The sequence below is a fragment of the Myxine glutinosa genome, chromosome 1, assembly GCF_964187855.1.
Source record: "Myxine glutinosa chromosome 1, kmMyxGlut1.1, whole genome shotgun sequence".
Taxonomy (NCBI): domain Eukaryota; kingdom Metazoa; phylum Chordata; class Myxini; order Myxiniformes; family Myxinidae; genus Myxine; species Myxine glutinosa.
The window spans coordinates 105,914,060-105,928,588 of NC_136261.1; the positions used below are offsets into that span (position 1 = coordinate 105,914,060).

Here is a 14,529-nt window from a genome sequence, read left to right on the forward strand (position 1 = left end):
CCAACCCCTCTCTCTCCCTTCCCCCCTGTCTCTTCACCTTCCCTTCCCCTCTGTCTCTTCACCTTCCCTTAGCCCACTCGCTCCCTTCCCCAACCCCTCTCTCTCTCTTCCCCAACCCCTCTCTCTCTTCCTTCCCCAACCTGTCTCTTCACCTTCCCTTAGTCCGCTCGCTCCCTTCCCCTATCCCGCTCTCTCCCTTCCCCTATCCCTCTCTCTCCCTTCCCCTATCCCGCTCTCTCCCTTCCCCTATCCCTCTCTCTCTCCCTTCCCCTATCCCTCTCTCTCTCCCTTCCCCTATCCCTCTCTCTCCCTTCCCCTATCCCGCTCTCTCCCTTCCCCTATCCCTCCCTTCCCCTATCCCTCTCTCTCCCTTCCCCAACCCCTCTCTCTCTCCCTTCCCCTATCCCTCTCTCTCCCTTCCCCAACCCCTCTGTCTCTTTTCCCCAACCCCTCTATCTTTCTTCCCCAACCCCTCTATCTCTCTTCCCCAACCCCCCTCTCTCCCTTCCCCTCTCCCTCCCTTCCCCAACCCCTCTCTCTCTCTTCCCCAACCCCTCTCACTCTCCCTTCCCCAACCCCTCTCTCTCCCTTCCCCAACCCCTCTCTCTCTTCCCCAACCTCTCTCTCTCTTCCCCAACCTCTCTCTCTCTTCCCCAACCCCTCTGTCTCTTTTCCCCAACCCCTCTATCTCTCTTCCCCAACCCCTCTATCTCTCTTCCCCAACCCCCCTCTCCCCCTTCCCCTATCCCTCTCTCTCCCTTCCCCAACCCTTCGATCTCTCTTCCCCAATCCCTCTGTCTCTTCACCTTCCCTTAGTCCGCTCGCTCCCTTCCCCTCCACCTCTTTGTCATTCTCTCAACATCTTACTCTCTCACTCTTCCACAAATCAAACATTTAGAAAGACACAGAGGTAATCAAAAGCACTTTTAATGACAAACATGTATAAAATAAATATAGCATGACACCGTTCCATGGCAAGTATTTCACAGGAATCAGTGTTTTAAAGTTTATACAAAACGTTAAATATTTTCTGCAAGAAGCGTGTGGAAAGATGCTCATGGCCTTCCCAGCATGGCCCCAACTCTCTGCTCAAGCAACCAAGTACAGTACATACGTTATTAATAGAGGCAGCAAACAAGAAGAAAGAATACCCCATCCAGGGTGCTCCCTCTCGTGACTAGTCCTGGCTATTTCAAGCCAGTGAGATCTGAGGTTCTTGGTTGCACCTACCAGAAGCCAAAAAAAGAGGAGCATATTTGGGAAAGGTATTTTGGAACAAGTTCACTTGGATTTATAACACGATTGTTGACCGAGCCGAGTTTCATGTTGTCACAGCTATAGCTGGTGCATGGGATGGGATATGGTCGTTACTTTCTGGTCTCACGCCCCGTGGAAAAGGGCGGTAACACAATTGCGTTTTTCCCCTATTAAAGGATTTCTACAGCCTGTTGATGACGTATCCGTCTCAATGGCCGAGTCCAACGCGCCTTTACAACATCTTCCCGAATCTGTGGATCTCCGTCCTCCTCCACAAGATCATCCGGCAATTCCCCACTGTTCGTCGAAGCATCTGGGGAGGCCCCCTGCTCCAGGAGATACCTGTATGGTGTTGAACGAACGACGGTCATGGTGAAGGTCAGTTAAATCTGCCGACCAGGGGTGTTGGGTAGGGTTGGGATTGGGAGCATTCTGGGAAGGTTAAAGCATGCACAACCAATAATGCTCTGGGCTGAGATCCTCACCGCACGACCTCGGCATTGCTGTTGGCACAGGCAAAATGTAGTGGGGTCCACCCTCGATCACTGCGGGGGTCCAACTCTGCATCATAGTAGAGCAGGAGCTGCACGCAATCCACGTGTCCTGCAATCGCGGCCTCGTGCATCGCAGCGAGACCTGGACAAGTCCACCCAAGCGTCGTTGAACACTCATCTTATAAATAGCACAATGCCATTGCTATGGTAATAATAATACGATTTGTAAACCTATAAAGTACCCACACTACAACGGTGTCCTCCTCCATGAATTTAACTCGTTTGTAGAACTTTTCGTGGGGTCTTCGCAAAAAGATAGTCATTTCTAATATGAAACTTCAAACCAACTTTCAATCCTGTAACGGATTACTCAACAGTCCGCTCTCCCTCACACGTACCGGATGGGTTTAGTGCGTCCAGCTTGACCTTGGAGGCACGAATGAAACGGCCGACCTGCTCCAGGTTGTTCTCTCGAATGTGGTCCTTGAAGAGTACATCCGGGGTAAAGTTCACATTACGCTGGGGCTTCTTGAAGTGTCTGGCAGGTCCATCGTCCTTCAACATAAACGAGAGTTGCCGAGGACGCAGGTGAGCGTAAGTTCGCATCATGTGAGCCGTTTCCGATTCGGAGTGAAGAGGAGAAAGTTGGTGATAACCGCAGGGGCGATGGACGCGCTCAAACGAAGACTTCCCATCAACAAGACGAGCGCTCTTTATAGGATTTTGGCGCGAGGAGAGAGGTCGAAAGCTGAGAGGTGGAGGAGTGAGAGGGCTGGCTCTAGTTGCCATGTACCACACACCCCGTCCTGTCCTTATATCGCTCTCTGTCAATGTGATAGATAGCTCGGGTCGGATACCAAAAGAAAAGAGAGCTCGAATAGCCAGGGGGTCGGATGCCAGTGGGAAAGGGAGCTCGAACAACAGGAGCTTTGGGATGGTGGTGGAGCAAGAGGGTGGGTGGAGAGGTGGGTTCACATCGTCTGTTTCCAAAAACGTGGCCTGGATGAAGGTTGGAGTAACTCAGTACGAGTATGGTAACAAGGCAATGTTTGGTGTCCCCCATACACATTAATCTTTAATATTTAATTGAGGATAGTTCATTTTTCATAGTAAAATACAAAAGTACAATCTCTTTTCATAAAATTACGAACTTGGTAACATATAAATATAAATAAATGCGTATACACAGTCGTGGTCAAAACATTGGCACCCTTGCACTTTCTTCAAATAACTCACAATTTTGTCGAAAAATAAGTTGAAATTGACAAAAGCAATTGGTCTCCACAATTCTTTACTTCACTGTTAACATTACAGAACCTTTGTCTTTGATTCAGAACTTAATATATCCTTTTAAATCAGAAAATAAAAAGAAATAGCATTGACAAAATTATTGACACCCTCGACTTAATATTTGGTATCACGGCCTTTAGACAGAATAACTGCAGTCGAGCGCTTCCAATAGCCATGAATGAGCTTCCTACACCTCTCTACTGGCTGTTTGACCCACTCTTCTTGTGTAAACTGCTCCAGTTCTCCCAGGTTTGAAGGGTGCCTTCTCCCAAATGCTGTTTTCAGATCTCTCCACAGGTGTTCAATGGGATTTAGATCTGGACTCATTGCTGGCCCCTTCAGAACAGTCCAGCGTTTTGTCTTGAACTATTCTTGGGTGCTTTTTGAAGTGTGTTTGGGGTCATTTTCCTTCTGCAAGTCCCATGACCTTCGACAGAGACCCAGTTTTCTGATACTGGGTTGAACATTGCTCTCCAAAATGCCTTGGTAATCTCCTGATTTCATGATGCCATGCACACATTCAAGGCACCCAGTGCCAGTGGCAACACAGCAACCCCAAAACATCACGGAACCTCCTCCATGTTTGAGAGTGGGGAAGGTGTTCTTTTCTTTGAAGGCTTCATTTTGTTTTCTGTAAACATAGAGATGATGTGCTTCACCAAAAAAGGTCTCATCTGTCCACAGGACATTCTCCCAGAAGGAATTTGGCTTGTTCAGGTGTGTTTTGACAGACTCCAGTCGGGCTTTCCTAGGTCTCTCTCAGCAGTGGGGTCCTCCTGGGTCTCCTACCATATAACCCCCTTTCACTGAGTTGGCGATGGATGGTGCGAGTTGAAACTGTCATACCTTGTGTCTGAAGGTCATGTTGAATCTGTTTGGCTGTTGATCGAGGTGCTTTCTCCGCCATTTGAACAATCCTTCGCTGCAATCTTCGATCAAGTCTTCTCTTGTGGCCATGTCCAGGGAAGCTGGCTACAGTGCCATGGGCCTTAAACTCCCTGATAACATTGCATACGGTAGACATAGGAACATCAAGGTCTCTGGAGATGGAGTTGTAGCTTTGAGGTGTCTGATCTCCTTAGACAATTCTCTGGTGTTCTTTCTTTTCTCCATGCTCATTGACACAAAACAGCAGAATGACTCCTTTTCTCTATTCAAACTGGTTGAATGAGTGATTTTTATATTACAGGCACCTGCAACTCACCACAGGTGAGTACAATTTCAAAGTAAAAGAGAATTAATTGCTTAAAATGTAATCATTTCAAACAACTTATTATTATCAACTGATTATCTCCTTGCAACTGATTATCTCCTTGCCTTCCACCTTTTGCCCTGTTCACGTGACTCGTGGTTGCCCCTCTAGGCCCTCTCCTCGTTGGTATTTTTGTGAATATAAGACTGTTCTTCACGGTTCTGCTTAAATATGTTTAAACTTTCCCCTGCAGTGTTTTATTCAGTGGTATATTACAACATGCTGTTTTTCTTCCTATTTAAAAGGCTTTTTTCAATTTCCTCTTCAATTCATTCCACTTCCAAAAAATATTCAATCTCTTACAATTCTTCCTCACTACATGCTCTAAATTCACATTCATTCCACCCCTCCTCGATCGTTCTTAAACGGATCGCAAACTTGAAAATCACAAACCTAATTTGTTATAAATGTTCGTCTTTCATTAATCATCCACTTTCTAAACTCCCCCCCCAAATCTCCCCCCTTGCCCCTCCCCTTCAAAACTCCCCCCCAACCCCTCACCTTCAAAACTCCCCCCCAACCCCTGCCCTTCAAATCTCCCCCTCTACCATCCCTCTCCAATTCCCCCCCCTACCCCTCAAAGCTGCCTCCCCCCTACTTCATCTCCCTTCTATCTCATATCTCCACCTCCCCCAACCTTCTACTTTCCTCTGCCCCCCCCACCTCAAACAACCCCTCACTGTGCCTCATCACATCACCATCAAACCTTTCGTCCTCCTCATTCTTCTCTTTCTTGTAACTCTACTGTAATCTCTGACACACTATCAACTGCTCTCCCTACCTCCCCTCTCATCCTTCATCTAACCCTACCCCTGTCCTGCACCCGATGCTCCTCCTCTCTCCTCATTAACGGTATGGACCTCAAACATCTGGGGCCTTCACTCAAACCTGATTGATCTCTCCAATCAGGTTGCTTCTGACAATCCAGACGTGACCTGCTTAACAGAAACTTTCCTCCTTCAAGATGTCTCTGATTCCTTAATATCTCTCCCGGGTTACTCCCTCCTCCGGTATGATAGACCTGAGGCTCGTACATGTTGCTTCTGCTGTCTCAACAATGGATGGAGGTCCTCAATGCCAAACAGGAAATCAGAGCTGTCGCCCTTGACATATCACGTGCCTTCGATACGGTCTGGCACCCAGCTCTGCTCACCAAACTCTCCTCCTATGGTGTCCATGGATATCTCCACGCATGGCTTGCGGACTTCTTCTCTGGTCGTAGTCAACGTGTGGCCCTGAATGGATTTTTCTCATCTCCCCTTCCTGTTCTGGCTGGAGTTCCCCAAGGTAGTGTTCTGGGCCATGTGCTATTTCTGGTCTTCATCAATGATCTCTCTGACTCTCTGGGAAATCCTCTCCATCTCTTTGCTGATGACTCCACTCTCTGCCGCTCCATTCCTCATCCCTCAGATCGGCAGTCTGCAGCCTCCTCACTCTGCAGACCTGGACAAAATCACAGACTGGTCAAACAAGTGGAACATGTCTTTCAATACTGACAAATCTCACACTCTTACTATGTCTCTCTGAAAAGACCGACTGGAAAACACTCCCATATACTTTCTCAACAATCCTCTCCAAGAAGTTCTGTCGCTCAAGCTTTTGGGTCTCACTATCTGCCATGATCTTTCTTGGGAGAACCACATTTCCAAGCTGGCCTCCAAAGCCAGTCCCCGACTGGGCATCCTCCGTCATGCGAAGTGTTACGGATTGGTCACTTCCGTTGTTGTGGTTTTCATCCACTTGAAACATTTCTGGTTCCATGTACTATTATTGTTTTCAAAAGGTTTATTGTGCATGACCTGTTTTCAAAAGGTAGAAAAGTTAGTGTTAAAAGAAACTGGAAACCAGATCGGGAACCGGACGACGACGAAGAGGAAGAGAGGAAGAAGAAGGCGGAGCGAGCGAGGTCGGACAAGAAGCATAGCTGCTTCTTGGTCTGGAGCAAACGTTGACGAACGAGAGTCACGAATGAACTTTTGGTTTCCCGGGAAAGGGATTCCTGTGACAGAGTTGTTATCGCTGTGGCAGATCAACCTGTGTCAGGTTTTGCGGTGGATTCTGAAGAGAATCATCGTCATCATCGTCGTGCCGTTACGCCACAAGACCGGGCCGTCGGCCATTTTGACTCGTGCAGGACTTGCGCTTCGCTCAAGGTTTCATCTCGCTTCGAACATTTTCACCGCATTCAGACGTCGATCTGGGGTGTGTGTGTGTAACGTGGCTTTTGAGTGGAAAGTCTGCGTGTCACTGACTGCGAGCAGTGAAACGTCCATACCCGAGGGTGTGATTTCCCAGTCGCCTGGAGGGCGCCTTTGGATTTCCCAGTTGCCTTGAGGGCGCCTTTGTGCAGCTTTGGCAGCGGGACTGTACTTGCCATCCGAATGGGATTCTGGTCTCGATTGGACATCGTTCTGGCGATCGCTGGAGCGGATCGACTTTGGCTTGAAGCCGGGATCGACTTCGGCTTGAAACTGGAATCGACTTGGGTTTGAGGCCAGGAAAGAGACATTGGGAATGTTCTGGTTTCACTCACTTGGAGCACAGTGAGTTATATATTACGAAACTGATGGTACCATCATAGGATATATATTGATTGTACTTTTGATTACTATTATTGTTGTACTGTTATTCTTGTGTGATCTTAATACAATATTTGTTTGTGAGTAACAATTGGTGTGGCTTCACCATTGATCTTTGACATACAGAATAACACATTTGTCTGCCGTGACTCTTCTCGGGGCTCGGAGGTACACCGTGACCAGGGGCCGTGGAGGAGCACGTAACAGAAGTCCTTCCTTGGCACACCTGAGCTACTCACCACATACAAGGCTTTCATCTGCAGCTCAATGGAATACTGTTCCCCCCTCTGGGCCGGTGCTCCTGCCTCACACCGAGCTCGGTTTCACGCTGTTGAAACCAAAGCTTTCAGAATCATTGGAATCTCCTGCGATGAAGCTAAATCCAAGGGCCTTTAACTCACTTACTCACCGCAGGCAGGTTGGTGGTCTTTCTGTCTTCTACAGACTCCTCTCCGGCCTTGCTCCCCCAGCTCTCTCTGTGCTATGTCCCCGAAATATTCCTACAGGTCACACAAGATCTGCCAGCAACCCTCTTATGGTTAAACTGCCAAAATCTAGGCTCTCTGCTCACCTTCACTCTTTCATTCCCCTTTTCTCCCACCTCTGAAACAAACTCCCCCACTCCCTTCAATCCCACTCCTCCCTCCAGGTCTTTAAAACAGCTGTTCACCACCATCTCTTATCTTCCCCCATCCAAAACCTTGATCGTTTCTACCCCCACTAATTCACCCCAGATACACTTTTTTGAAATTCCAACTTCTTTCCTGGAAGTCCTTGCAGTGTCCATATGGTTTATACCTCTCCCACCTCCCCCCAAGTCCTTTCCCTCCCACATTTCTCTCGATATCCCTGCTGTCAAATGTTGTGTTTGTGTCCTTCCCCCTCTCTCCCCATCTTGTCTACCACTCCCCTTATTTTGTGTTTTATGTGTCGGTTTGACTTTTTGTGTGATTAATGTTAGCTCTTTCACGAGCCTTGATCTTGTATACAAAAAAAAAGAAGGTTTCACTAAAAAATGTTTTCAAATGTGCCGTAATTGCATTTTTTGGTATTTGACCATGAGACCCCGGTCCCAGGTGGCGAGCCAAAATGATACTGCTCTCGTACCTTCTTGCCACGTGGTGATCACAACTACCAAGTTTGATGAATTTCTGCATTAACCGTTTAGGAGGAGAATGCATGATGGACAGGAGCCGATTACAATATCCCTGGTTTTTTTTTCAAAAGGCGTGGGGATAACTTGCATAACGTGGGGATAACGTGGGGACATAAGGAGTTATGAAGCCAAGACCAGGCCACCTTGCAATAGCCAAATGCAGAGCACAATTATATTAAATCAAATGTAATTAACAACCCTAAGCAATCCCATAAAACTGCAATGAAATACCAGGACAGGTTAAAAGTTGATTATTTTTTTTTAATCAAAAGACTTGTACATCCTTTTCTCTTTCCTTTTTTTTGTTCCTTTGTTTGGGTCAGAAAAAAAATAAACAGGCAACAATGACGCTTCTCGCATTTTATCCCAAAATGTATATGGGGAGGGGGTGGGGGGGGGGGGGGGGACGATGGGGGATTTTGAAGACAACCAAAGATCAGAAAGAGGAGACTAAATGAGAAAGAAGAAAACAGGAGGTGGTGGACAAACAGGAAGAAAAGAGAAAAGCGAAACAAATTATTTGGCAAAATGAAGACAGAAACTAATATGTTGCAGCTAAAACCACAATGACCCTGATCTTGTTTCCTCGACGAGTGGCCCCCTCGGCGATGAAGCTTCACAGTCGACAATCCAATAGGAATAAAAATAAAATAAAAACATGATCACCATTAAAGATAGAAATTCCTCACCAGAGCATGACAGGGGCCACATTTCAAAGTTGGCAAAGACCGAGTGACAGCGACATTAAACCTGGAGGCCTCATGATCTCATCTACACTTTGTCAATACGAGACAATGTACATGTGGTACAGCTGTGTGTGGGAGGCAGGAATGAAGAAAATAGAGAGACCAGGATTGGAAAAGAAAACAGAACAGGGTTGCCGTAGGTAGCACAGGAAGGGGGAAGAAGAAGAAGAATAAAAAATAAAAAAAAAGAAGGAGGGGAGGTAGGATTTGTAGAAGGTGGTCAGGGACTTAAAGCTCATCCCTTTGGTGATCCTCCTCTTTGTCCGATTCACTATCAGTGCCATCTTCCGTATCATCCACGTCCTCCAACTCCTGCAGGAGAATGGGTGACAGATTCAAAGCACTGCCCAAAGCTTTACCAGTGGAAACAACAATTTAAAGTTTTTGGGCAATGATTGGAGGCCTACAAAAGCCCCAGAAAATCAGCCGTGCACACCTTTCCTTCACACCACACCCACATATATAGACTTACTCTTGTGCATTAACTGAAAAGGTTGTGGGAGGAGGGGGTGGGGGGAGGGGGTGGGAGGCCAAATCCAAACATAAATCCTCACTACCACGTGACCTCAGTTGAAAAACATGTAACCAAATACGGGTCAAGCAAAAGCCACGTTCGCCGGGCATATATTTCATTTCACACACCCCCTGCCAACCTCTTTTCTCCATACCCCCAATAGCTACACCATGGAGAATGAGAATGTGATATGGTAGGCCAAAGGGAACTTCAGCAACAATAGAAAATAAATAGCTACACCAGGTAATACCCCAGAGGGGAGGGAGAGACCATGGGCATGGAGAGTACAAAGCACACTGTGGTGGCATCATGGTCTAGACCAAATGACTCACACTCTGTGTGGTCAACCTGAAGGTCACTCGAAAACACCTCTGGCTTTCAGCCACAATCTTTCACCTTTGCTAAAGTTTCACCTCATATTTTAACGATAACAACTATGAGCAAGCTCTATAACAGAAAGCAAGACTTGAGACAAAACATCCTCTAATTCCTTCTCCACTGCAGTTTCAAAGAACCAACCAATCACGATCACAAATTGTAGGGTTGTATCGATATGTCTCTAAACACCTTGATTTTTTCAACCCCACTCATCATCTATGTTGATATTCTACAAGCATGGGTTGCAGGGGACCTTGTTAATGCAGTATAACAATCTTATGACACATTACACCTAACTAAATATGAGATCCACCTGTTTTTGTTAGTCGTCATGATTCAAAGTGGGCATACACCATCCAAGGTTATTACCTCCATCACCGAAGGTGAATTGAGGTTATGTTTTCACCCCGATCTGTCTGTCTGAGCAGGATGTCTCAAAAAAGTTGTGAACAAATTTCGACGAAATTTGGTGGAGGGTCGATGGGTAGCAAGGCCAAATTTATTAGATTTCGGTGAAGATCTGGATCTAGATACGAGGATTTTTTTGTGATTCTTCACCATTAAGAGATTGGGCCAAAAACTATACATAGCTCGATATTTCAAAAAAGTTGTGTATGACATGATAAAACTTGGTGGACGAGTTGGTTAGGTGACTAGAGCAAGCCGATTCGATTTTGGTATCAGGTCCGGATCCAGATCCACCCGACCGATTGCCGTTCTAGTTCAATTTGTGAGAAACATGAGTTTTTGAGTCATGCAGGAAAACGTTGGCAAGTGGAACACCATCCCACACATATACCATATGCTGCATGTGATAGGAAATGGCATTTTTAACCAAGAAACTAGATTCTATACCTTTGGCCAATGGGTAAACACCATCAGCCAATTGGAAGGGCAGAAGCAAGGAAAGGAGGTGGTACTCAACTGTATGGGAGTTAAGTGGACAGAGAGGAAGTGGTAAAAAACTACAGGCTATTTTGAATAAAACAAAAATTATACACAACCCTAAAAGATATGTTCTATACACAATGTTGGCCAGCGTATGCCCACCTTCAGAAAAAGGGAAACATTTGCAGAATTCTGGAAATGTTCAAGATAGATTTAAAATTTTCATTCTACAATAGAGAGCTGTGACAGACCTCATCAGCATCGGCCCCCTCTTGGCCCCCGCTATCCAGGAACCGGATGAATGCATCCAACGTCCTCTCCCCGTTGTAGTCGACAACCTGAGAATGAAAACGGGCAGTGGCTTAAAAGTCTTGGGATATTAGAACATGTTTTCCGAAATGATCACAGGAACCAAACGGTGTTAACAGCTGTGTTAAGAGGAACCAAACGCGGCAGAACGAGTAAATTCCGTGACGGCACCTTGCGGTCGGTCCCAGCCGGAAAGAACTTGAGCGTTGGGAAGCTTTGGATCTTGATCACGTCCAGTTCATTGGCAGTGGCATCAACCTTCGCTACAACAATATCTTTGTGGTCCTTGTAGTGTGCGCCCAGCTCATCCCATATAGGTGCCAGCTGCTTGCAGTGCCCACACCATGGTGCATCTGTACAATATTCAATGAATGTGCCAGTCAGACTGACGAGCGAGACTTCTCTTCCCTGTACCCACATGGGATCTGAACTACACAGTAATGAAATTTCAACAATTTAGATATTGCAAACCTCAATGTGTGCAAACCAGCATAAAACATTTGAGCTTGTAGGATGTTGCATTTGAGATTAATAAATTTAGTAAAAACAAACAAACAAACAAAAAAAAAAAACATTGTTCTGCAAGAAACCAGCAAACAATCTTGCACTGCAAGCAGAGATTCCACTCTGCAATTCTTGAATACATCTGGAGAATAAACCTGAATATAACTTCAATTATACTGTTATGGAATCGGGTCTGAGGAGGAAAATGGGGGATATATTTGAATAGTTATCTCATAGCACATGTCAGCGCAACTGAGGTGTAGTTCCCATAAAGTGCAGAACATGTCGAGCACATGTTTAGAAAGAATTCCTGGAGATTCGGGTTTGTGGGACAAATGGTGCATCGTGAGGAGCTGGTGCACTAGGAACATGGTTGGGACTGGGCATGCAAGGCACAGCGTGGTGAAGACCCTCACAAGTCTGCTGCACCCAAATAAGGACCCACAGCATGTGCGTGAGCATTTCTGTGCGGAACAGGTTTCTCTTCATCTTGTCATCTTCTTTCTCTGTCCCATGTCCTCCGAGTGAATTATCAAGGCATACGTGTTAAGGGCGTCGTGGTACAAGAGGCATATTGCTTCGGTTATTAATTACTGCCTGTGATCGCCGTGTTCTTGTTCGTCCCTTTTCCTCCCTGCAATAAATCCCCGTTATTGATAACTTATGTGGTGATCAGGAGTGGGCTCTATACTGCTCAGTGAGAATTGAATTGTTACCCCGTTAGACAAGCAGATTGGGCCTGCACTTAAGCACCCCGATGCGGAACGCCAGCAAGCTTCACTCAGCTATCCTGTCTGCATCCCGGTGCAGTCATATCCGGTGACAATGATTCGCTTTAAATCAACCCAGTGAATGTGGAGATCTTTTCGTACCATACCCGCTGGGCAGCGTTGGAAGACACATGACTAACAACACCAATAATACTTGACAGTGCCCAAAATGTGATCAGTTCTCCATTGGCATCAGATACAAAAATGAAAAAAATTGCAGCTTTGCATTCAAGCTACCATGCAGACAAGACAGCCAGAGTAAAACATCCTGTTAGAGGTCTTCCAAAAAAATGTAGACCCAAGCGGCTTTAACTGTCCAGCAAGCTACACAGAAATGCCAGGATAGGCCTCGAGGAAGAATGTATGAGTGACCACACGTGCTTTCACGATGTCACAATGAGAAAGACAATGATAGCGCTGCAAGATTGAAGCAATGAAAGGGTCATTTTCATCAGATCATATGAAACCTGACTACAGGAAATCTTATCCACTCATGCTATAAGAGGAAGAAGGGGGAGGGGACAGAGGTGAAGGAAGGCTTCAATTTGTGTACTGTCACAATAAAAGGTCAGAAAAGGTTTTCAGCAAAAAACTAAAAACAAACTGGGTTAGTGTTGAATGATGGATGCCTCTCATTTGGTGTTCCTTCCTGTCTAGAACTAGGTGTGCTTGCAATTTAAAATGAATGGTGGCCCCATAAGGGGAGAAGGCAGACACAGGTGTGGTTCAGACAGCCAGGACGCTGTATCGGGCCAGCGATTGGCTCTCCAGTGGGCCCCGACAACCTCATTGTGATTGGTAAAGGGAAGCGGCTCTGCAAGCCAAGCCAACATTGCCTGCATGCACTCTGGCACCCACGGCACAAAAACATGACGTATGTGATTGGTTGTGGCCACTCCCCAAGGCTATCATGATTGAGCAGCACCCCAGAGTTGGCAGGTCATGGCCTTGAATCAGGATGTGGTGATCTTAAAATATTCTTATTCGTTAAGAGTATGGGCCAGCCTGCCACACTTGAATAAAACCATTTGGGTTCATTGGCCATTCTCTGTGGGATCCAAATTGGGCTAATTAATTGGATCAATAACCAATGTAGTGCCTGACCACTATCAGTCACAAGGTGTAGGCGGTGGTAGTGGTACAATCCACTCGGCTCGTTAGTTTGGTTAGCCGCGAAGTGACTGTTTCAGTGTTTTACAACTTTGCATCCAAACTAGTTTATAGTTGTGATGAGGGGCTGTGAACACATCGCTATGAGGCCTTAAGTTTAGAGCTATGAATAAATGAGGGGCTGTGAACACATCGCTATGAGGCCTTACGTTTAGAGCTATGAATAAATGAGGGGCTGTGAACACATCGCTATGAGGCCTTACGTTTAGAGCTATGAATAAATGAGGGGCTGTGAATGAATGAGCTGTGAATGAATGAATGAATGAATAAGGCGCCTCATTCACTTACGCATGTGAATGAGGGGCCTTACGGTTTTACACCTCAGATTTAGTCTTCACCACTCTGCCTTAAAACAAAAATCCATATCGTAAGAAAATTTTCAAAAGTACCATCAAAGCTGGAGTCATCCATCACAAATTGCTTTAGGATAGTGACAAAGTGGCCCATATGACCTAACAAAGGGACACCAAACACTCATGGTAAAACAATCCCACAAGCAACGTACAGAACTCCACAAAGACGTTCTTTGCTTCATCGAAGACGACTTCCTCAAAGTTCTTCCCAACAACCACCTTGACTGGGTTGCTGTCCCAGTCGGCAGGAATCTCTTGGGTCATCAAGTGAGGCTGAAGGGTCAGGGGGTGTGGGGTGGAGGGGTTGAGCAGTAAAGGGGTAGGATAGTGATAAATCCATCGATATACAATTGTAAATTAATTAGTTTCACTATTTGACCACAAATTATGAACCAAGCCAACTAGAGGTGGTTGCAGATAAGTAGATCTTTATATGCATTCATGCAATGTCGAGGGAGCGTCAATAAATTTAGTGACAAAATTTAGTGACAATATACAAATGCTATTCAATTTTCAAGGCAATCGGATTAAAAATGGCGATGTTAGAAATTTGACTTCCAGATTACCTTTGACCTTTGACCTCAAAATCAATAGGCTTCTCAATTGGGACAACCTCTACAACTTGGTGAAGTTTCGTGACGATTGGTTTAGAATTGTGACCTGTAGGCCGGTGACAGACAGAACCACAAACGCAACCGACCAATATACTTGAAAAATCTTCGATTTTGCAAGTAACAAGAAGACGTCATGCAGAGCACGATACTTGCAAAATCCACCCCCTCCCCCAAAAAAGGTTACCACTGATCCAGCAAATTGTCCATTTCATCAAGATTAAAACTGACGATCTTGATCAAAGCTCGGGTCAATAG

At 45.9% G+C, this 14,529-nt stretch overlaps 2 protein-coding genes across 2 annotated transcripts in view; both read right to left on the reverse strand.

Annotated features, from left to right (window-relative positions):
- Positions 1–911: 911 nt before the first annotated feature.
- On the reverse strand, positions 912–3,942 carry LOC137427285 (uncharacterized). The gene is made up of 3 exons (XM_068116676.2): positions 2,150–3,942; positions 1,743–1,893; positions 912–1,599 (listed from the first exon to the last, which is right to left on the reverse strand). The coding sequence occupies exons 1-3, from the start codon at positions 2,538–2,540 to the stop codon at positions 1,428–1,430; spliced, it is 714 nt and encodes a 237-aa protein (XP_067972777.1). The 5' UTR covers positions 2,541–3,942; the 3' UTR covers positions 912–1,427.
- A 4,326-nt stretch (positions 3,943–8,268) lies between these two features.
- Positions 8,269–14,529, reverse strand: part of P4HB (prolyl 4-hydroxylase subunit beta) — a 143,592-nt gene continuing 137,331 nt past the window's right edge. Inside the window, exons 8-11 of the mRNA XM_068116690.2 lie at positions 13,813–13,933; positions 11,035–11,216; positions 10,806–10,892; positions 8,269–9,086 (exon numbers count right to left, since the gene is read on the reverse strand). Coding sequence (XP_067972791.1) covers positions 9,003–9,086; positions 10,806–10,892; positions 11,035–11,216; positions 13,813–13,933 — 474 coding nt within the window. The 3' untranslated portion in view covers positions 8,269–9,002. The remainder of the gene's footprint in view (positions 9,087–10,805; positions 10,893–11,034; positions 11,217–13,812; positions 13,934–14,529) is intronic.